The following is a 23536-nucleotide window of genomic DNA, read 5'->3' on the forward strand; positions in this document are numbered from 1 at the left end:
ATGACCTACAGGCGCAGCGGGGCGGCCTCGGTGGTGCTGAACGTGGGCGGCGCCCGGTACTCGCTGTCCCGGGAGCTACTGAAGGACTTCCCGCTGCGCCGCGTGAGCCGGCTGCACGGCTGTCGCTCGGAGCGCGACGTGCTCGAGGTGTGCGACGACTACGACCGCGAGCGCAACGAGTACTTCTTCGACCGGCACTCGGAGGCCTTCGGCTTCATCCTGCTCTACGTGCGCGGCCACGGCAAGCTGCGCTTCGCGCCGCGGATGTGCGAGCTGTCCTTCTACAATGAGATGATCTACTGGGGCCTGGAGGGCGCGCACCTCGAGTACTGCTGCCAGCGCCGCCTCGACGACCGCATGTCCGACACCTACACCTTCTACACGGCCGAAGAGCCGGGCGCGCTGGGCCGCGACGAGGCGCGACCCGGCGGTGCCGAGGCGGCCCCCTCCCGGCGCTGGCTGGAGCGCATGCGGCGTACCTTCGAGGAGCCCACGTCGTCCCTGGCCGCGCAGATCCTGGCCAGCGTGTCGGTGGTGTTCGTGATCGTGTCCATGGTGGTGCTGTGCGCCAGCACACTGCCCGACTGGCGCGCCGCGGCGGCCGACAACCGCAGCCTGGATGACCGGAGCAGGTACTCCGCCGGCCCTGGGAGGGAGCCCTCCGGGTAGGACGCACTGCTTCTCTGCCCGTCCTGTCCGTCCTGTCGAGTCTGTCCGTCCCGTCCGTCGGTCCGGTCTCCGTCCTGTTTGCCTCTGGGAGGCCAAGCCAGGCCGGGTTCTGGGCCGAGCGCGGCCATAGGCGCGGCCAGCCAAGGGGTGGGTTGGTCCTCACTACCCCCCCGCCCCTTTCCCCAGCTCTAGCCGGCTCTGGTCCGCCCACTAGACGCCCCTCCTGAGGGCGAATCGCCAGCCTTGGGGAGACGCAGATAGAGATGAACAAGCCTCCCATGTTTGTAGTTTACTTTTGAGCAAATTAGCAACCGGTTAATTAGATTTCTCTAAACTTTCATCGTTAGTATTCAACAATTTAACCTTGGGCTAAGAGCAGTTTGAATTATTTGCAAATTTCTGATGGTGTTTGAAAAGATGAAGTCTTGTTATCATGGAGTGTGGTCTGCTGTACACTGCCCACACACTCTATACACTCTGCATAACATGAGTTGTAATGGAATTGTTATAAAGGAGATTAATTTAGCGATAGATTCTAAGTAATGGATGTCCGTGCCCTTTTCTCTCTTCTTTTCCTACCAAGTATGGAGTTAGCAAAGCACCTGTCCACCGTTTGTTACCAAAGATTCACACTATGACTTCCGGAAGATCTTCAGGCTAGGGAGGGAAAAAGCCATGGGAAACTGCCCTAAATTCAGAAACAGTATCCAGTATTTAATGGTTTTTCTTTTCACCTTAGTAGGATGAAAGGAAAATATTTTGATCTTTCCTTTGATGTTGCTTACCTTTCAATAGTGATAGCATACTTCCGTTTTTAGTTCTAGTGAGTTTATTTTGCATATTTGGTGGGAGGAATAAACAGTAAAGTTGGACTTTCAAGGGAGACAGCCTCTTTGGGCACAAACACAAAATTGTATCATGTATTTTACCTTGTATCCTCTTTTAAGATTCACTCTCCATTCATTTTAAAAATTTGGTTGCTTGCCTGGTAATCTTTTCCTGATAGACATGTGCATGGTTCCACTGGTGCTATGTGCCTTGATACTGGAGTGGATTACTTCCACATAATATTCTTCCTTTGGAGAGTAAAGATTTTTATTTAAATCTAAGAAGTAAATAAACTGTCTGGAACCATGGAGTCCATTACTGATATGCTATCTTGACATGAAATCTAAGACACATGCTTTGAAAGGAAATTAATTAGAAAACTCATTTTGTTTAATGTATTAGTTTCTGAGTTTTCAATTTACAGATAAGAATTACTTATTTGGTACTCCATCAGTACAATGAAATTAATTTATGTACTTATGAAAGAAATGAGAGACATGAATAATAATTTTAGGGGGAGAGAGAGAAAGAAACCAAAAAGGGAAGAGACAGATGGAAAAGAGGAAGACTGCAAAAGAAGTGAAGGAAGAAGATAAATGTTTTATTTGTGTATATGTATTTTATGTATGTATATAATTATTCACGTCAGAACTGTTTCCTAGATACGCAGATATTTCAGGCAGAAACATGTTTTTCTTGGCTTAATGGCCCGGTTTTAAGCTTCACTCTGAGTGTAGGTATATGAAAACCATTATCTGTAATCCCAAACAGATAAACTGAAGGATGACTGAATGACTTGAGGCTGCACATTACAGAGAGAGCCTCCCACAGGCCCCCTCCAACAGACAACTAAGGTGGTACTTTGAGAATAGTGTCTCAAACCCTGTTTGCTTGTAGTTGCTGAAATTAGTCTTTCTTCCTAAAACATCTTTCTGATCATATTTGTCATCTCCCAAATGAAGTCGGAACTTCTCTCTTGGCCTTCAAGGCTCTTTACCTTTGGTTTGGTTTGTTTTGTCTTGTTTTGTTTGGCCGCGCTGCGTGGCTTATGGGATTTTTAGTTCCCCGACCAGGGATCGAATACCGGCCCCTGGCAGTGAGAGTGTGGAGTCCTAACCACTGGACGCCAGGGAATTCCCCAAGGCTTTTTTAAAAAAAATTATTTATTTAATTTATTTTTGGCTGCATTGGGTCTACATTGCTGCACTCAGGCTTTCTCTAGTTGCGGCGAGCGGGGTCTACTCTTTTTTTGTGGTGCGCGGGCTTCTCATTGCGGCAGCTTCTGTTGTTGTGGAGCACGGGCTCTAGGCACGCAGGCTTCAGTAGTTGTGGCTCGTGGGCTCAGTAGTTGTGGCTTGCGGGCTCTAGAGCACAGGCTCAGTAGTTGTGGCGCCCGGGCTTAGTTGCTCTGTGGCATGTGGACCAGGGCTCGAACCCGTGTCCCCTGCATTGGCAGGCGGATTCTTAACCACTGGGCCACCAGGGAAGTCCCTCCCCAAGGCTTTTTGCCTGTTAACCACAATCTGCCTTTGTTGACTTACCCACTGTAACTTGCAGGCATCTTTTGAGTATCCGCTGTGTTCAAGGTACTATTGGTATTCCAAATATTGTAACATTTTTTGGTGAGGAAACCGTGTCAAGCTGGCAGTTGATGTAGGAATCAGAGGCACAATTGATCAACAGTTGAGTTGAGTTGTTCTGGGAAGGTCTCAAGGTGGGAGAGGATGGAAACAAGCTGTCTTTGGAAGGTTGCAGAGGTTGTGCACTGCCCAACACTGGCAGGCAGTATCATTTATGTAAACTACAGTGTTTGAAACCTGTACAACCATGTGTACCCCACCTGGGAACAAAATACGGAGATTTTCCGGGTAATAGGAACATCTAGGGCCTAGGCATGACATTTGTATATTACGTTTAGGGAGTGTGAGTCCAGTGATGGAGTGAGAGATGGAGACAGGGCAATGTTAGAAGGCCTGGAATGAGAGGGAGAATAATTTTATTTTGCAGGCGGTGGTTAGCTGTTGGCAGGTTTGGGGTGAGTGGATCATGAGTATAAAGTGACAAATGTCATGAGTTGTACACCATAAATTGGAGATGGTGGAGACTGGAAATAAGAGGATTAATTTGGAGATTTTTGCAGAGGGAGGGAATGAGAGCTTGGATTGCTTTGAGGTTGGTGAGAATGGAGATGAAATGACAACTCTGGGAGATAGTAGGAAGAATCAAAATAAATCCAGGGCATTGGAATGATACAGGCTCAGGGACTGAATAAGTGGATTTCCAGGAGCTAGGAGCACTCCCTGCCACCTGCAGGCTCCATTTGTCCAGACCAGCCTGTTCACTTGTTCCTGAGCCACCTGGATGTCCCTTACTGTGCAGTCAGTCCCTTGCCTATTGAAATTAGATCATCCATCAAGCCCAACTCTGATTCTGTTTCCCTTTTGAAGCGTTTCCTGACTACCCTAGTAGATGTGATATTTCCTCCTGAGTTTCTTGAGAGACTGCTTACTTGTGTGACTCATTTGGCAGCTGTAATATTCTTCCTAGCATGGTGGTTATTTTTTTATATAACCATGTCTTAGCCCCCAAACTAGATGAGATGAAAAGCCCTAGAAGGCATCTAAATTCTCTTATTCTCTTGTACTATTTATTATGATAGCATCTTTTAGAAAAAACTATTATTCAGGCACAATAAATATCTATTGTTTATCTTACATTTCAAAACATAACCTTCCAGGAATATATCTTCTCTTGCATAGATTGAAAAGCTCTGTGGGTTAAGGCTGAGGCATTCAGGTGGTGGAACTCTTAGTTGAGGAGAATGGGATCCTGTGCTAGAATGAGAAAAAAGTCTGGTAAGTCAGGGAATAATTATTTATCAAGTACTTACTGTGCAAAAGGAATAAAGATAAGAATATATGGTTTGGGGACTTCCCTGGCAGTCCAGTGGTTAAGACCTGACGCTTTCACTGCCAGGGTGGGTTCAGTCCCTGGTGGGGAGCTAAGATCCGGGGAACTAAGACCCCGTAAGCCACTCTGCGCAGCCAAAAAACAACAACAACAACAAAATCCCAAGAACTGCTCAGTTCTTTTATGCAGCTGCATGACGTTCCATTGTATGAATGTCCTATAATTTCTGGACACTTAACATTGTTTCTTGTCTGTAGGGAATGCTGTAGTGAATATCCTTGTACATGTACATTATTTTGCTTTCATGAAAGTATATCCATAGGATAAATTCCTGAAAGTAAGTCATTGGGTCAAAGGACATTTGTACTTGTCTTTTAAAAAATTATATATATATAATATATATATATATATAATTTTTAAAATTTTTACTGAAATATAATTGATTTACAATGTTGTGTTACTTTCAGGTATACAGCAAAGTGATTCAGTAACATATGTATGAATTCTTTTTTAGATTCTTTTCCTTTATAATTATTACAAGATATTGAATATAGTTCCTTGTGCTACAGTAGGTCCTTGTTGGTTATCTACTTCATATTTTGTACTTGTCATTTTCATAGATAATTCCAAATTGCTCTACAAAAAGTTGTATCAATTTATACTCCCACCAGCAGCATGTGAGAGACCATGTTTTTTCATACTCTACAAAGCATTATTAAACTTTTGATTTTTTTTTTTTAGTTATTTCTGAGTTATACATTTTAAAGTAATAACTAGAATTATGACTTATAACATTATACCTATACTTTTGATTTTTTTATCATGCTGGAAGGTGAAAAATGGTGTCTAACAGTTTTAATTTACTTTTGCCTTGAGTAAAAATGTGCATCTTTACATATATTTAGGACTCAGTTATTTTACTTTTCAGTGAGCTGTGTGTACTGTTTGCCCATTTTGGCGATGACTTTCTTAGTTGGAAGATTTTTAGAAAGAATTAAGAAATTAGCTCTTTGTTAATGACATGAGTTGCAAATATTTTATTCTCTAATTTAGGACCCCATTCAAAGAAAACTACAGGGACTTCCCTCGTGGCACAGTGGTTAAGCATCCACCTGCCAATGCAGGGGACACGGGTTCGAGCCCTGGTCAGGGAAGATCCCACATGCCATGGAGCAACTAAGCACGTGTGCCACAACTACTGAGCCTGCACTCTAGAGCCTGCGAGCCACAACTTCTGAGCCCGAGTGCCACAACTACTGAAGCCCACGTGCCTAGAGCCCATGCTCCACAACAAGAGAAGCCACTGCCATGAGAAGCCCCTGCTCACTGCAACTAGAGAAAGCCTGCGTGCAGAAACGAAGACCCAACGCAGCCAAAAATAAAATAAATTTCTAAAAAATAAATAAATAAATAAAAAGCAAAGAAAAAAAGCCTCTGTGCTCCCAATGCAGGGGGCTTGGGTATAAAAATAAATAAATAAATAAATAAATAAATAAATAATAAAAGATGGACCAGATATAAATAAGTTGTGCCTTTTACTTTTTAGTCCCTCAGTTATCTCAGCAGCAGTGTTCTCTTTTTTTTAAACTTTTAAAAATTAATTAGTTAATTAATTTTATTTTTGGCTGTGTTGGGTCTTCGTTGCTGCACGCGGGCTTTCTCTAGTTGGCGGCGAGCAGGGGCTACTCTTCGTGTGGTGTGTGGGCTTCTCACTGTGGTGGTTTCTCTTGTTGTGGAGCATGGGCTAGGTGTGCGGGCTTCAGTAGTTGCAGAGGGTGGGCTCAGTAGCTGTGGCTCACAGGCTCTAGACTGCAGGCTCAGTAGTTTTGGCGCATGGCCTTAGCTGCTCCACGGCATGTAGGCATGTAGGATCTTCCCAGACCAGGGCTTGAACCCATGTCCCCTGCATTGGCAGGCAGATTCTTAACCACTGCGCCACCAGGGAAGCCCAGCAGTGTTCTCTTTTGAGCTTTAAATCTCTTTAGCATGCAAAGCCTTGCTGTAATTTTAATCTGTTCTTTAGAAATTATTTCTAAAAGTTGCTTTGTGTTGTAAGACTTTGAGATTTAAAGATATTTAAATTTCTTTAGGTGTTATTTTAAGCCCAAGTTTAAAAAATGAAATCAAAATGAAACAGCAGGTGATGGAAATTTAAAACTCAATTGTATTATTTCTATTGCCTTTTAGGTCAGTATTATATAAATGCAATAGGTTTTTTAAAGTACTTTAAAAATAAAAGCAATATTTGAAACTGAAGATGAAAGTCTCAGTGCTTTTACTTTGCAGATAAGGTGGATATTTTCGGAAGCCAGTAATTAATAGATCTCTGATAGGATTGAACATAACCCAGAACCTCAGTTAAAGTCTGTTCTTTCACAGTGGACTGTTTCTTTTAATCTGTGTACAGGGTTTTTCTATCTGCTGCCAATTTTAGAATTCAGTGGAAACTTCCTTTTGTTAATACCTTTTATTTAATCAAAGTGCTTTTTTTCTCCCTTTTGGTAAGCAAGTTGTTTTAAACATTATTCTTCTTTTTTTTTCAAATGAAAACTTTGCTCATTGGAAAAAAGTATGGTTCTAAGTGTTACAAAGTAAAGAGTAAACATGCCTCTTTCTCCTGCATCCTATTACCCAGTTTCTGAGTATTCTTCCAGAAATTTCTTTGCATATATACAAATACACACACATATATATGTGTGTATATATGTGTATATGTATACTATCCACATATGCATGCATATATAATTATATATGCATATTATACAGATGTCTCTTATTTATTTATATATTTACTTATTTGATTGCACTGGGTCTTTGTTGCAGCACGTGGCCTCCTTAGTTGTGGCATGCAAACTCTTAGTTGCGGCATGCATGTGGGATCTAGTTCCCTGACCAGGGATCAAACCTGGGCCCCCTGCATTGGGAGCATGGAGTCTTATCCACTGCATCACCAGGGAAGTCCCTACAGGTGTCTTTTTATTTTTTATTTCTTAATAAATTTATTTATTTTTTCTTTTATTTTTTGGCTGTGTTGGGTCTTTGTTGCTGTGCGCGGGCTTTCTCTGGTTGCGGCGAGCGGGGGCTACTCTTTGTTGCAGTGCGCAGGCTTCTCATTGTAGTGGCTTCTCTTGTTGCAGAGCACGGGCTCTAGGCACATGGGCTTCAGTAGTTGTGGCACGCGGGCTCTAGAGCGCAGGCTCAGTAGTTGTGGCTCACGGGCTTAGTTGCTCTGAGGCATGTGGGATCTTCCCAGGCCAGGGCTTGAACCCATGTCCCCTGCATTGGCAGGTGGATTCTTAACCACTGCACCACCAGGGAAGCCCCCTTACAGGTGTCTTTTTAAATTTATAACTGGGATCATTCTATAATCTTGTTTAGCAATTTGCTTTTTTCACTTAACATCTAGGAACTCTTTCCACATCAGTTAATATAAATCTTCCTCCTTCTTTTTAAAATTTGTGTAGTATTCCATTGTATAGATGGGCCACAGTTCATTTACAAGTGTCTGTCCTATCAATTATAGTAATGGCTGTAATAGTCAATATTTATTGAATACTTATAATGTGCTACTCACTTGTTAAGGTTTTACAATTATTTTTTCATCTAAGTCTCATAATAATCCTACAAGGTAGCACCATTGTTATCCCCATTTTATGACTGAGATTTAGATAGATTAAGTAGTATGTCAGACTCACATAGTGGTTAAGTCGTGACCTGGCATTTGATTCCCAGGTCCCTGCTCTACTCTGCTGTGGAATGGTTAGCTTGACTGTAGTTTTTCAAAAATGCAAACAGCAGTGCAGAACACAGTCTTTTTCATGTTTCTTTGCAAATTGGTATAAGTACATATGTTGGATAAATTCCAAAGTGGAAAAATAGCTGGGGACTTCCCTGGTGGTGCAGTGGTTAAGAATCCGCCTGCCAATGCAGGGGACATGGGTTTGGTCCCCGGTCCGGGAAGATCCCACATGCTGCGGAGCAACTAAGTCCATGAGCCATAACTACTGAAGCCCGTGTGCCACAACTACTGAAGCCCGCATGCCTAGAGCCCGTGATCCGCAACAAGAGAAGCCACCGCAATGAGAAGCCTGTGCACTGCAATGAAAGAGTAGCCCCCACTCGCTGCAACTAGAGAAAGCCCGCGCACAGCAACGAAGACCCAACACAGCCCAAAATAAATAAATAAATAAATAAATTTATAAACAAACAAAAAAAACAGTACCTTATGCAATGGGCTTTTAAAATAAATTGTCCCTATTTCTCATTTAATCTGTATAGTTTATTTAAATGGTGGATGTTTGTGCTTCAACATTTCTACAGCAAATGCTCCAAAGAATTATTTTTAACTTAGGAGACTACTGAAAATAAAGCAAAATTTAAGCATTTTTTTAAAATGTAGATTTCTTTATGCCAATCAAAATTTGTTTTCTTTGAATACAATTACCAAAAACTTAAAAAGCAGAACAAATCAATCTGTGAAATAAAGGAAATACATGTTTTATGAAGGCAGAAGAGGAAGTTATGCAGAAAACCATCATAAAGTCTTTCAGGCATGTAAAAAAGTATAGATTATAGTACATCGAACACCTGTGTACCTACCACCCATCTTAAGAAATAAAACATAAAAAGTACAGTTGAGGTCTACTAGGTGCCTTTTGCCCATTGAAATCATTTCCTTTTCCACAGATATAGCTACTTTCCTGACTTTGGTGTTACTATTTTATGCATTTAAAAACACTTTTAGGAATGGTACAGATGAACCGGGTTGCAGAGCAGAATTTGAGACACAGATGTAGAGAACAAACGTATGGACACCAAGGGGGGAAAACTGTGGTGGGGTGGGGATGGTGGTGTGCTGAATTGGGCGATTGGGATTGACATGTATAAAGTGATGTGTATAAAATTGATGACTGATTAAAAAAAAAAAGAAAGAAAGAAAAAAAAAAAACCAGCAATAGGTATTTGAAGAACAGAGGATTTTATGTTCTCTTTGATGATGATCCATTAAAATATTTTGCCCATGGTTAAAAAAAAAAACAAACAAAAAAACACTTTTAGGGACTTCCCTGGCAGTCCAGTGCTTAAGACTCTGTGCTCCCAATGCAAGGGGTGTGGGTTTGATCCCTGATCGGGGAACTAAGATCCTGCATGCCGCAGAGCTCAGCCAAAACAAACAAACAAACAAAAACACATTTTTTAAAAAATTGATTTATTTTTTGGCTGCTTTGGGTCTTCATTGCTGCGCGGGAGCTTTCTCTAGTTGCGGCAAGCGGGGGCTACTCTTCATTGCGGTGCGTGGGCTTCTCATTGCAGTGGCTTCCCTTGTTGCAGAGCATGGGCTATAGGGGCACGGGCTTCAGCAGTTGTGGCACGCGGGCTCAGTAGTTGTGGCTCGCGGGCTCTAGAGCGCAGGCAGTAGTTGTGGCACATGGGCTTAGTTGCTCCGTGGCATGTGGGATCTTCCCGGGCCAGGGCTTGAACCCGTGTCCCCTGCATTGACAGGTGGATTCTTAACCACTGCGCCACCAGGGAAGCCCACACTTTTTTTTTTAAGGAAGCGTGTTTTAATCATTGCTCATAATTGGAATTAACATAAACATGACAATTCTGAGTACAGCTACAAAAAAGTTCCTTAAGATAGTATGGATTCCCTGAAAAGAGATTTCTAATTGAGAAACCTGTCAGTAATCCAGGAAAGGAGGGACATACGGAATGTTCTGCCCCACAGTCTTCCAGGCTTATCCCAGAGCAAGGCGGGGCCCAGGGGACGAGTCCAGACAGGCATAACGAGCCCTCCACTGGGATGACCCAGGCCCCAGGCCAGGGCATGGGTTGAAGGGGCGATGTGGGCCAGGCAGAAGGCCGCGATTCTTCTCGTTGCCGAGTTCCACAGGGCTTCAAGCCTCTACAGGGTTTCCGCAGCTCCGGGGTGTGGGGTGGGGAGCGGCCTGGGCACTTGGAGGCGATCTGGCCTCGTGTCTTTCGGCCTCTGCTGCTGCTGACATCTCCTGGCTATTCAGGCCCTATTGTGCCCTGCGGTGTTTGGCTTTGGCCTCTTCTTGACGGGACTGTCGCTCCATCCTGGATTAGCCACTGGCTCCTGGATGTGTGGTTCTCACCAGCGTTTTTGGCCGCTCTCCACCTGGGGACCGTCTGCGTGTCTGGTGCAGGCATGACGCGGCAGCCCACATGCACAGTAGTGCGCGTTCCCACAGAAGTGGGGGCTTTGGCAGGAGGGGCAGCTCAGCGCAGGGAAGTTATCCAGAGCCCAGGCCCAGGCCTGTTCTAGGTTCAGGCCCGGTGGCATGTGGGGCTCTGGAGTGCCCTCCTCCAAGACAGCTATTCCAAGGTGTAGTATGCGTGGGCTTCCATGGCTTCAGCCTCCTCACCCGGCAGGGACGCCTAGCAGGTCTAAGCAAAGGGGCGAATCAAAAACACTTTTAATATATGCTTGTACATACGTATGTATTTACACATAAAATATAGCGTTGTTTTGCATTTTTAAAACCATTTTTAGGGACTTCCCTGGTGCAGTGGTTAAGGATCCGCCTGCCAATGCAGGGGACATGGGTTCAAGCCCTGGTCCGGGAAGATCCCACATGCTGTGGAGCAACTAAACCTGTGCGCCACAACTACTGAGTCTGTGCTCTAGAGCCCGCAAGCCACAACTACTGAGTCCACATGCCACAACTACTGAAGCCCATGCGCATAGAGCCTGCGCTCTGCAACAAGAGAAGACACCGCAATGAGAAGCCCACACACTGTGACGAGGAGTAGCCCCCGCTCGCTGCAACTAGAGAAAGCCCCCATGCAGCAACGAAGACCCAACACAGCCCCCAAAAATAATAATAAATGAATAAATAAATTAATTAATTTTAAAAAAAAGAAAAGAATTGGGGGAGGGAAGGACTTGGGATTAGCAGATGTAAGCTATTTTATATAGGATGGATAAACAACAAGGTCCTACTGTATAGCACAGGGAATTATATTCAATATCCTGTGATAAACCATAATGGAAAAGAATATTTAAAAAATGAATGTCAAAAAATAAATAAAAAAACAAAAAGAGAAAGTAGAAAAAAAAAGAAAAGAATTGGTATCAGTTTTTATAAGATGATCGTGTCTGAGGAGGATGGTCTCTTGATATCATTTCTTTTTTAAAAAATTCTTTTACTAATGCACTGCCAATGAAATTTTAAAAAAAAGTAGAACCCATCGGGTAGTTATATGTGGATTGGGGACAGATCAATTCTTGCAGTGAGTTGATCTTCTTGCATCATTATTTAGATGGATTAGTGTCTCTTTGGAGTGGAGGTGAAGGTGCTGGGGGAGATTATTGTACCTGCAGGATGAAGGGCACCCACCTGGAGTGGAGAACGCTGGTGGCCTGGATGGGCAGGTGTTGATGGGTCTGGGTTTCTGTTGCTCTCACCTCTGGGAAGTGTTTTAGTAGTGAGAACCAGGACCACAGATTTTGGGTCTCTCCACTTGTTATGTGTATGTTCACCTAGAACATGGTGGTTTACTGAAAACTCATTCCTCAGCATCTGGTGAAGAAAAGCTGCCCTGGTGTCCCTGACTTTGAGAGCATCTGGTAGAGATACACACAGAAATGTGGATTGTTTCTTCAGAGTCAGCCCAGAGCCTAGTCCTCGATTACAGGGTAATGAACACAAACACTGAAGCATGGTGTTGATGAAATGCTTTTCATAATTTGGCTCTGGAAAGATGATTTCTGTCTTTTCATCTGTTAGGAAAATCAAGAGACTGGTTCAGAGTGGCCATCTCTTGTAATAAAATTTTGCTGGGTGGTTTTCTTTTCTTCGCTTGCCTCGAGGCATCTGCCTGGTTCCCTCTGACCCACACGTCTCTCCGAGGTCCAGGATGGTGGTGAAGGTCTGCTGAGTCTTGGGCGTCTGCTCATATCCTTGCAGCTGCAGCTCTTTGTGCCCTTCACAGCCAGCCAGTGGTAGGGTCTTGTTGAAGTCTTCTGCCATCTATCCCCCATTTCATTTCATTTCATTATTTCATTTCGTTTCATTCCCATCATCCGCCAGTTTGGGCCTTCCATTTCTCTTGCCTGTGTCACAGCCTCCTGACTGTTTGCACCCTCCAGTCAGCCCATAAACATCTGCCCGATGTATATTGCCACAGTACACTTGGCCTCTTCCCAGCTCACAGGCCTGGCAATATGCCCAGCACACGGTAACCTCTTAAGAAATGCTTATTCAACGAATGAATCCACCTGTTGCCAAATCTTTAAGGGTTTCCCTTTGCTTTTAAAGCTATAACTTGACTTTGAAAATCTATCAGCTTTGCCATAAGGCTTCAGTGTTGCCATAAGGCTTCCAGCCATAAATCCTACAATCACGCCTCTCTCCACTGCACATCTCACTTGGCAGCCCAGTGAGGATCCCTGTTCTGTGCGTACTGTGCATTCAGTTGTGAGAATTAAATGAATTAATATGTATAAATTTACAGAAAAATGCTTGGTACTCGAGTAAGTACCTAATGTATGTTTTTGTTTATTTTCATTACTGATCTAGAGTACAAAATATATGAGTGGTATGGATTTTTTCTTTCTGTAAGGTAATTAAAATACATAAGAAAAAAATCAAGTTTTTTTTGTTTGTTTGATTCCTGCCTTTTTCCCCCACTGAACTTGTGGAGAAAACTTTTATAAGGACATGAAAGAGACTGTAGAGAATTTGGTGGACGGTGATGTACAGTTTGTTGGTGATGTACAGCTTATTACACCACGTATCATCACACTGTATAGGCCTGCTGGAAATGCCTCATACGTTCAAGCCTGAAAGCTTGGGGTAGGAAGGGTGCAACTCCTGGGGGTGTGCTGGTTGATTCAAGCCACTGACAACTTCATCATGGTGATTGCTCTTCTAGTTGGGCATGCTTTTCACTTTTTCTTTAAAATTTTTCTTAATTGGAAAAATAATATGTGCACATGGTAAATCATTTAACAGCACAAAAGGTAATAAAGTAGAAAGTGAGTTTCCATCCTGCGTCAGGCTCCCTCCCTAGAGTCAGCAACTGGTATTAACAGTTTCTTAAGTATCCTTCCAATACACACGGACACACACACACATGCACGCACATGCACACAATTAAAGCATAATATATGTACTGTTCTGCACCTGTACATCTTGGGAGACTGTTTCACATCAAAGCTCAGGAATGCACCTTAACTCTTTTTCGTGGCTACATGGCATAAGGTAGAGTCATAAAATTTCCAATGTCAATTGCATATGGTTCAACCTAGTAACTTTGGGAAATACATTTATATAATCAATCTCCTCTGGATAGATGTTTATATATTTTTTTATCCTTGGGTATTACAAACAGTGGATCTCATTGTACATATTCTTATGTAAATATGCAAGTGTGTTTGTAGGATAAATTCCTAGAGTAGGTGGCTGGGTTTCATGTGCAGTATAAAGCTTGATATATTCTGCCAATTGCTCTTTTAAGTGGTTTTACCAGTTTATGCTACAGCCAGCAGTGTGTGAGAATATAGGCAGAATTCTTGGGAGAAGAGAGAATGAAAGGATGGAGCTTTCATTCTTGCCTTCTCTTTGCACTCAGGAAAACACTGAAGTGATCTCCTTTTGAGTGTGAAGGGAAGACTGCAAGCCCAGAGATGGTTTGTAATAATGATAATTATAGACACGATTTATTGAGCACTTACTATTATTTCATATTAATTCATTTAATTCTTAAGACAATCTGAGAGATAGGTCTTACTGTTATTCTCATCATTTAACCGTTGAGGAAAATTCAGGAAGAGAGATTAAATAGCTTATCCATGGTTTCACAGCAAGTTACAAGTGGAGAAGGGCTCCTTGCTTCAGGAGCCTCCTATCTTCTTCCCTTCGTTGGACAGTTTCATGTACGTATTTTTATTTTGGGCAAAAAGTACATAACATAAAATTTACCATCTTACAAATCTGAAACTGTGTTAAGAACCAGCAGTATGAAAAATGCTGCTCTAACACATAAACCATGGAGACTAAGAGATTGACATATTTAATATTAACAATTAACATTGTCATAAAAATCATTAGCATTTTCAGATGTTCCTTAGTGCTTCAAAGCCCAGTAGATCTGTGTTTTATTAACTGTGCCACTGCAATTTCTTAGTTGTGTGATCTTGGAAAAGATGTTTGACTTTTTAACCTCAGTTTTGTAATCTGTAATATGGAGATATTAGGGGAAATACCCATTAAACAACAACTTCTCTTTTTCCTCTTCCCTCAGCCCCTGGTAACCACCATTCTATTTTCTGTTTCTCTGAATTTTGACTACTTTAGATATCTCCTATAGCTAGAATCATACAGTGTTTGTCTTTGTGTGTGTGTGTGACTGGGTATCTTTCACTTAGTATAACGTCCTGAAGGTTCATCAATTTATTAGCATGTGACAGGATTTTCTTCCTTTGTAAAGCTGAATAATATTCCATTGTAAGACTGTGACACATTCTATTTATGGAGTCATTCATTAATGGACATTTAGGTTGCTTCCACCTGTTGGCTATTGTGAATAGTGCTGCTATGAACACAAGTGTGTAAATATCTCTTTGACACCCTGCTTTCAGTTCTTTTGGATATATAACCAGAAGTGGGATTGCTGGATGATATGGAAGTTCTGTTTTTAATTTTTTTTTTTTTTTTTTTTTTAGAGAAATATGCTCACTCTTTTTTTTTTTTTTAAAGTATTTGTTTTTATTTATCTATTTATGGCTGTGTTGGGTCTTCGTTTCTGTGCGAGGGCTTTCTCCAGTTGTGGCAAGCGGGGGCCACTCTTCCTCGCGGTGCGCGGGCGTCTCACTGTCGTGGCCTCTCCCGTTGCGGAGCACAGGCTCCAGACACGCAGGCTCAGTAATTGTGGCTCACGGGCCTAGTTGCTTCGCGGCATGTGGGATCTTCCCAGACCAGGGCTTGAACCCGTGTCCCCTGCATTGGCAGGCAGACTCCCACCCACTGCGCCACCAGGGAAGCCCTTCAGTTAACTTTTGTACTTGGTGTAAGGTAAGGGTCCAGCTGAATTCAGCATGATTTTTTAAAAAATAAACTAATTTTTATTTATTTATTTTTGGCTGCACTGGGTCTTGGTTGCAGCGTGTGGGCTTTTCTCTAGTTGCGGCAGGTGGGGGCCACCCCTCGCCGCGGTGCGCGGGCTTCCCATTGTGGTGGCTTCTCTTGTTGCGGAGCACGGGCCATGGCACGTGGGCTCAGCAGTTGTGGCTCGCGGTCTCTAGAGCGCAGGCTCAGTAGTTGTGGCTCACGGGCTTAGTTGCTCCACGGCATGTGGGATCTTCCTGGACCAGGGCTTGAACCCATGTCCCCTGCATTGGCAGGCGGATTCTTTTTTTTTTTTTGGCCGCGTTGGGTCTTTGTTGCTGCGCGCGGGCTTTTCTGTAGTTGCAGCGAGTGGGGGCTACTCTTCGTTGTGGTGCGTGGGCTTCTCATTGGGTGGCTTCTGTTGTTGCAGAGCACGGGCTCTAGACACACGGGCTTCAGTAGTTGTGGCACACGGGCTTCAGTAGTTGTGGCTCATGGGCTCTAGAGCGCAGGCTCAGTAGTTGTGGCGCACGGGCTTAGTTGCTCCACGGCATGGGGGATCTTCCCAGCCAGGGATCGAACCCGTGTCCCCTGCATTGGCAGGCAGATTCTTAACCACTGTGCCACCAGGGAAGTCCCTTCAGCACCATTTTTTGATGACAGGCTTCAGTTATCCCTTAAAGCTCCCCAAAGAGCCATTCCAGTCCTTCAAGTTCTATCAAAGTCACTACATTGTACTGGACAAAAAGCTGTTGAGCGCTTGTTGTATGTCTGATGGGAAGTAAGGGCAGGAGATACAAAGATGAATAAGGCAGGGAACTCTCAGGTGATGTGAATGCTCTATATCTTGATAGGAGTTTCAGTTATAGAGGTTATGCATTTGTCAAACCTCAGTGAGTGTGCACATAAGGTTTGTGCATTCCATTGCATGTAAAGTTCAAATCAAAAGAAAAAAATGAAATATTGAACTCTGGTTAATAATATGCACTCTGAATTTTTTAGATGGAAGTGCACCGATGTCTGGATTTATTTTAAAATGCATTCAAGAAAAAAAGGTTAATAGATGGATATAGGGATGAATAGGTGATAAGCAAGTATATTTAAAATATTAATTTGTTCCATGTTTGAAATTTTTCACAATAAAATGTTGAGGGAAAAAGATGAGAAGTTAGCACCCAGAGGGAGACTGATCTTCACCTCATACAACATAGTTAATGGCTTTTTATGTCCTGTCCTAGTCTTATTTGCAGGCAGGAGGGGATGGTTAGCACTAAAAGCATTTGTTCTCCTGTGGAGCCTGTTTGTAAACCTCTGAGTCATTGCCAGAAGTGCCTTCTGTCATGACGGATCAGTTAGGGGAATTAGAATGACTGATGATTGCCAGCAATTTTTGAGGTCCTCCAATGCCTACGGAAGGGAGTACATTTTACATCGTAACTTAGTACACAATTATATGTAACTGAAACAAAAGTTTTATGAAACTATACTTTGATGCACACTAATATTTCTATTTAATTTCCAAAAAAAAAACCACCATCAATTTTGATCCATTAATGGGCTAAGAACCAGCAGTGTGAAAAATGCTGCTCTAATACATCAACCATGGAGACCAAGAGATTGACATATATAATTTAATATTAACAATGAACATTGTCATAAAAATCATTAGCATTTTCAGATGTTCCTTAGTGCTTCAAAGCCCAGTAGATCTGGGTTTCATTACCTATGCCACTGCAGTTTCTTAGTTGTGTGATCTTAGAAGAGATGTTTAATTTTTCAGCCTCAGTTTTGTCATCTGTAAAATGGAGATATTAGGGGAAGTACACACTCCATAAAGTTCTTGAAAAGGGTTAAATGAGATGATGTCTACAAAGTGCTTAGCACAGTGCCCAACTGAAAGGCCTCTCTCTCTCACTCACTCTCTCTCTCTCTATATATATATATATGTATATGTATATATACATATATATATATATATATATATATTTAGCTGTGAATTCATGAGCTTCTATATGTTTGAGCCTCAAAAGAAATCAGAATGGGCTTCAAAGGATTCTGGTATCCTTCAGTATCTTCTTCCGTTCTTTTTTTCAGTTTGTTTTTTATAGAAGTAGCCCTCGGAGTGCCCAGTCATTTGCTGTAGTGCTCAGTAAAACACAGCACTCAAGTTTTCCAGCAGTTGCTGGAGGTGGCACTGGCAAGAGTGCCATTTGGAAACATGGGGAGTTTTGGCAGGCTTAGTGGTGTTTGTTGTTGGAGAATGCCTTGGCATAATCCTGGGTGAAAGAGGGATGCCTGAGGTTTCTCACTTATTCATCTCCTTAGCGTGGAATTTTGGATAAATTGTGGCTGACTTGGGGGGTGGGCAGGAGGAGCCCCGTGGGCCTCATTACAGATGAGTTTACCTCTTTGAAATTCCCTTACTGAGAGATTCTTTAGTGTCAGTTGGATTTCCTCCTTTTTAATCTGAACAGTTTGGCTGCTGGTGGAAGCAATTAGCTGAAAATGTTCTGGTGTTTCTGGCACAATTAAAATTTTTACTCTTCTTGGGCTTCCCTGGTGGCGCAGTGGTTGAGAATCCGCCTGCCAATGCAGGGGACACGGGTTCGATCCCTGGTCTGAGAAAACCCCACATGCCGCGGAGCAACTAAGCCCGAGTGCCACAGCTACTGAGCCTGCCCCACGACTACTGAAGCACAGCCAAAAATAAATAAATAAATTTATTTAAAAAAAATTTTGGCTGCGTTGGGTCTACGTTGCTATGCAGGGTGCTTTCTCTAGTTGCGGCGAGCGGGGACTACTCTTTGTTGCGGTGCGCGGGCTTCTCACTGTGGTGGCTTCTCTTGTTGCGGAGCACGGGCTCTGGGCGCACGGGCTTCAGTAGTCGTGGTGTGGGCTCAGTAGTTGTGGCACAAGGGCTTAGTTGCTCCACGGCATGTGGGATCTTCCCGGACCAGGGCTCGAACCCATGTCCCCTGCATTGGCAGGCAGATTCTCAATCACTGCGCCACCAGGGAAGCCCCTACTCTTCTTAATTTAATAGGATCTTAGGATTTTATTGCTGGGAGAGCCCTTAGAAGATCAGAGTGAGAAGAGCAGCAGGGCTCCCGGCATCAGGTCCAGTGCTCTTCCTCATGTCTGGCTAGAGAAGAGACATAGTACTTTAGCTAGAGAACTGGTAAAAACCACAGCTGATCAAAGAACACTATTATTGTGACTGCTTTGTGCTCTTGCAATCCTTTTTGAGTGTGTATCTTATTACTTACTGAATTTACCAGTTTATTACTTAGGATAGCAACCAACTTAGAAATTCTGGTGGCTTAACAGAACAAGGATTTATTGGTTGCTCACATACCATGTCCAATCAGAGTCAGGATGGGGAATGTCTGTCTTTCTTTGAACATATACTCAGTGACTTGAGCTGGTAGGGACCCCACCATCTTGGAGCCACTTAGGACACATGCCTTTCAGGTTGCCACGGCAGGGAAGATAATTCACACCCACTCTTCCATGCCTCTGCCCAGAACTGTAGTCATTTTGCTCACAGCTCATAGATCAGAACTGGTCATGTGACCTTGCCTAACTGCAAGGGGCTAGAAATATGGGGGACCATATGGAGGATTTGATGAGCATTACCAGGGAGAAGGAATGCCTGGTATTATGTTTATTAAAACTGAATATTGAAAAAATGCAGCCTCCTATCTTCTAGATCTACCAAGTTTCATTACCCTCCCAGTTTTCTAAGCCTCCAGGTTCATAGAGGTCATTATGGCAGCAGCTTTTACTGATAGCCTGGTGGGGATAGAGAAGCTGCTGCCAACCACAGAGTAATGGGGTCTCTGTGCAGAGCAGCAGGTAATACAGTAGAGAAAGAGATAGGGGCAGCTGTGACTTCATCTGCTGACCTTCCTCACTGGGCGGTAGGTTGGATTACTTTCACTGTGGGCTTTATCTTCCTGTTTAGTTTGTGTGTAGGCTGAAGAATAATCCCTCCCTCCCCACAAAAGATATCAGGTCCTAATCCTTGGGAACAAGTGGATATTACCTTATATATCAAACGGGATGTTGCAGATATGATTAAATTAAGAATCTTGAGATGGGGGATTGTCCTGGATTATCCCAGGGGCTCTGAATGCTATCATGTGTATCCTTACAAGGTGGAAGCAGAGGGAGATTTGACACGGTGAGCACAGAGGCAAAGATAGGAGTGATGTGGCCCCAAGCCAAGGAATGCCAACCAGGAGCTGGAAGAGGCAAGGAACGGATTCTCCCCTAGAGCCTCCGAAGGGAGTGGGCCCTACTAACACTTGATTTTGGCCCAGTGATAATGATTTTGCACTTCTGACCTCTGGGTATGTGAAAAAATAAATTTCTGTTGTCTTAAGCCGCCAAGTTTGTGGTAATTTTTTACAGCAGCCACAGGAAACTAACATACTCAAGTTACTACTTTCTTGTTGGTCAGTGGTTCTTGCCCTTCTGACCAGTGAGGAATTGGGACTGGAGTGAATACTGGGGAACCAAGTGACTGGGGAATAGGGTGAGAGTGAGAATTTTCTTTCTGTACTCTTTTTTTTACCTTGGAAATTTAAACCATGTGAATGTACTACCTATTCAAGACATAAATCAAATTAACCTCTATGGCCCTAGGAACCTCCATAGTAGGGGAACATGGTTAATTTTATTTATTCATTTCCCTGAGAAACATCCAGTGCAATCTGTGTTCTGTGCCATGCACTTTGGGTACTTCTTTTCAAAATGTTGCCCCACAGACCTTACCATCCCACCTGCTACGTTTTCTTCTCTCTCCATCATACTTCTCATGTTTGGGTTTAGGTCAATAGTAGGACAGAATTATGTGGAGAAAAATGAATGTTGGTATAAGGATTGTAACTTTAAATTTGAATTTTAAAATGTAATTTAATTATAATTTTTTTAAATGCCATGTTTAAAACATTTTATTACAGTCATATTTGCACTGTACTGTAGAGACATGTACTGTAGTGCATTTTCTTCTTTTCTAAAGCTACTGCATGAAATAACTGAAATGAAAATATTTACAAATAAAAAAATGTAATTTAATTAAAAATTACCTTAGCATTACCTCTCACTCTGGGTCAGGGCTTCCTAACCACTGTGCTGAGATTTAATTCCTCAGCCTTGGGGAGTGTGGGGCGAGGCTGGTGGCTTCCACTTCAGGAATGCTACCCCTTGACGCCAGTAGGCTATGTAGGTAATACTCTTTTCAATGTGTGCAGTGACGTGGAAGGGTTGGTAAACACTGCTCTAGATTAAATGTGGCCCTATATTTTATTTATTTATTTATTTACTTATTTATTTATTTATGGCTGCGTTGGGTCCTCATTGCTGCGCACGGGCTTTCTCTAGTTGCGGCAAGCGGCGAGTGGGGGCTACTCTTCGCTGCGGTGTGTGGGCTTCTCATTGCGGTGGCTTCCCTTGTTGTGGAGCACAGGTTCTAGGCACGCGGGCTTCAGTAGTTGGGGCTCACGGGCTTAGTTGCTCCACGGCATGTGAGATCTTCCCAGACCAGGGCTCAAACCTGTGTCCCCTGCATTGGCAGGAGGATTCTTAACCACTGCGCCACCAGGGAAGTCCATGGCCCTATATTTTAAAGATACATGTTGAATAAAAATAGCTATGGAAAACAAACAGACAAACTTGTTGGTTCTTAGTGATTGTTTTGCTCCATTGCAGGATTTCTCAGCCTTTTTTCCACTGTAACGCTTGTGATGAGGATGGTCATGACCTGGTGCTCTCCTGGTGAGGGCACTGGCATTCCTGCAGAGCCCAAAAGGCAGGCTCAGATTCAGTGTCTCCCACACAAGCCTGTAGGAAAAAAAAAATACAGTAACATTTACGGAAATGATCTTGAGTTCACTCTTATTTACCAAGAAGTAAATCATTGAAAACTTGGGTGTGTCCACTGTCTGTAGGAACCAAGCCCTTCTGACTTACCTAATAACTTACATCACAGTAGAGAACCACTGTCCTCATGGAATAACATTTCATAGTGTGGCGAGCTGAGTATAAGTTAATTTCAAGCCACCAAGTAAGAGAGAGATTTTTTTTAAGTATTAGTGACAACAAGCAAACAAATGTTTTTTTCAATGCTATTACATGCCATATATAAATAAGAACTTTATCAAGTTCAGTTTTCATTTGTTGATGTATTTGTTGTTCTCTTGCATCCCGGTGGGTCTGATGATGTTGGTAATGCTGTCTGTTTTTTATGTTTTCTGGAAAGGTAACTAAATTTGTATGTCAGTGTAGTACTATCTGAAGAAATCTAAGAGCTATTAAAATGCTTAAAAATAAAATGATCAATTCTTCTTTTGTTCTCCTGACAGGATAATTGAAGCTATCTGCATAGGTTGGTTCACTGCGGAATGCATTGTGAGGTTCATCGTCTCCAAAAACAAGTGTGAGTTTGTCAAGAGACCCCTGAACATCATTGATTTACTGGCAATCACGCCGTATTACATCTCCGTGTTAATGACAGTATTTACGGGCGAGAACTCTCAACTCCAGAGGGCTGGAGTCACCTTGAGGGTGCTTAGAATGATGAGGATTTTTTGGGTGATTAAGCTTGCCCGTCACTTCATCGGTCTTCAGACACTTGGTTTGACTCTCAAACGATGTTACCGAGAGATGGTTATGTTGCTTGTCTTCATTTGTGTTGCCATGGCAATCTTTAGTGCACTTTCTCAGCTTCTTGAACATGGGTTGGACCTGGAAACATCCAACAAGGACTTCGCCAGCATCCCTGCTGCCTGCTGGTGGGTGATTATCTCTATGACTACAGTTGGCTATGGAGATATGTATCCTATCACAATGCCTGGAAGAATTCTTGGAGGAGTTTGTGTTGTCAGTGGAATCGTTTTATTGGCATTACCTATCACTTTTATCTACCATAGCTTCGTGCAGTGTTATCATGAGCTCAAGTTTAGATCAGCTAGATATAGTAGGAGCCTCTCCGCTGAGTTCCTAAATTAACACATTGCAAATCAATTATTGCATACACTTCATTTGATCGAGTTGACGCTACTTCATATTCATGCATTTCTCGTTGGGTGAGCACTGCAGTGGTACTGTCATCACCTTGGTAGAGTAAAAATTGTCCTTCCCAGCTGAAGGGGTAAAGCAGTTTACTTATTATGGAGTAAATATGATTGAGACTGCAAAGGAAAAGGAATGACTCCTAGAGTAAATTTTAGGATCCTGTTTTATTTAGACTTGTCTCTTCCTTGCCTTGAACAATTACACTTTTTGTGTTTGTTTTAAAGTATATTATTTGAACATTTTAAAACCGAAAGCTACTATTTTCCAAATGTTTTTCCATCTTGTGAATGCAGAAGAAGCTTGGAAGTTACAGTGTTTTTTGTTGGAGAGTAACATTTTCATTTCTAAATGTTTTATAATCTCTCATATCAATGTCAGAAGTACCCTGGAAACATATGTCAGATGCAGGAAGTGTTTAACAACTACTTTAAAAATTTGGCCAGATTTTAAACTGTATAGTGGAGCTAGTAGATAGAAGCAAGAATAGTATTTGAAAAACTTCTCCAGCATATTTCTCAATTATCTGATTTATGTTTGTTCCTATTATTCACCTTATCATACAGCTTCATGGAAGGTTGAGTATGTTCTTCCTTTTCCATTTTGGATTTCTTTTTTCTCTGTCCTGATATGACTGAAAAGGGTATTTGTATTGGTTAGCATTTTATTGGAGTTCATTCTATTTGAATTCATTGCTGTTACTAGGTGATAATTATCCTAAGATTTGGATGTCCAAACAAGATTTCCAACATTAAAATGATAATGGAAATAGTTTGATATTACAACCCATATTTATCTTCTCTGCTCTTAATTTTTTTTGCCAAAAACACCAGGGGTTTAATAAGACTTCAGATGAAAGGATATTTATGTAGCCGTTTTATACCAAAGTCATACTTAGATGTTGTCACTAGATTATCATAAAAGAAGAAATTATTTCCTTACTCTTAGTTGCTGTGTAGCCAAGCCAATTGTAAGTCAGC

General features: G+C 42.5%; 1 protein-coding gene across 2 annotated transcripts; it reads left to right on the forward strand.

Annotated features, from left to right (window-relative positions):
- KCNG3 (potassium voltage-gated channel modifier subfamily G member 3) lies at window positions 1-22493 on the forward strand. 2 transcript variants are annotated; one of them, XM_059942949.1, is made up of 2 exons: window positions 1-665; window positions 21848-22493. In XM_059942949.1, the coding sequence occupies exons 1-2, from the start codon at window positions 1-3 to the stop codon at window positions 22491-22493; spliced, it is 1311 nt and encodes a 436-aa protein (XP_059798932.1). The 2 variants fall into 2 exon arrangements, with proteins under 2 accessions (XP_059798932.1, XP_059798933.1); XM_059942950.1 differs by having other exon boundaries at window positions 1-632.
- Window positions 22494-23536: the final 1043 nt, after the last annotated feature.

The sequence above is a fragment of the Balaenoptera ricei genome, chromosome 13, assembly GCF_028023285.1.
Source record: "Balaenoptera ricei isolate mBalRic1 chromosome 13, mBalRic1.hap2, whole genome shotgun sequence".
In the NCBI taxonomy this organism is placed as follows: domain Eukaryota; kingdom Metazoa; phylum Chordata; class Mammalia; order Artiodactyla; family Balaenopteridae; genus Balaenoptera; species Balaenoptera ricei.

Coding starts and splice junctions, on each gene's coding strand:
- KCNG3 (XM_059942949.1), top strand. CDS start 1: ATGACCTACAGGCGCAGCGGGGCGGCCTCGGTGGTGCTGAACGTGGGC. Junction 666..21,847: donor CCTGGGAGGGAGCCCTCCGG/GTAGGACGCACT, acceptor TTCTCCTGACAG/GATAATTGAAGCTATCTGCA.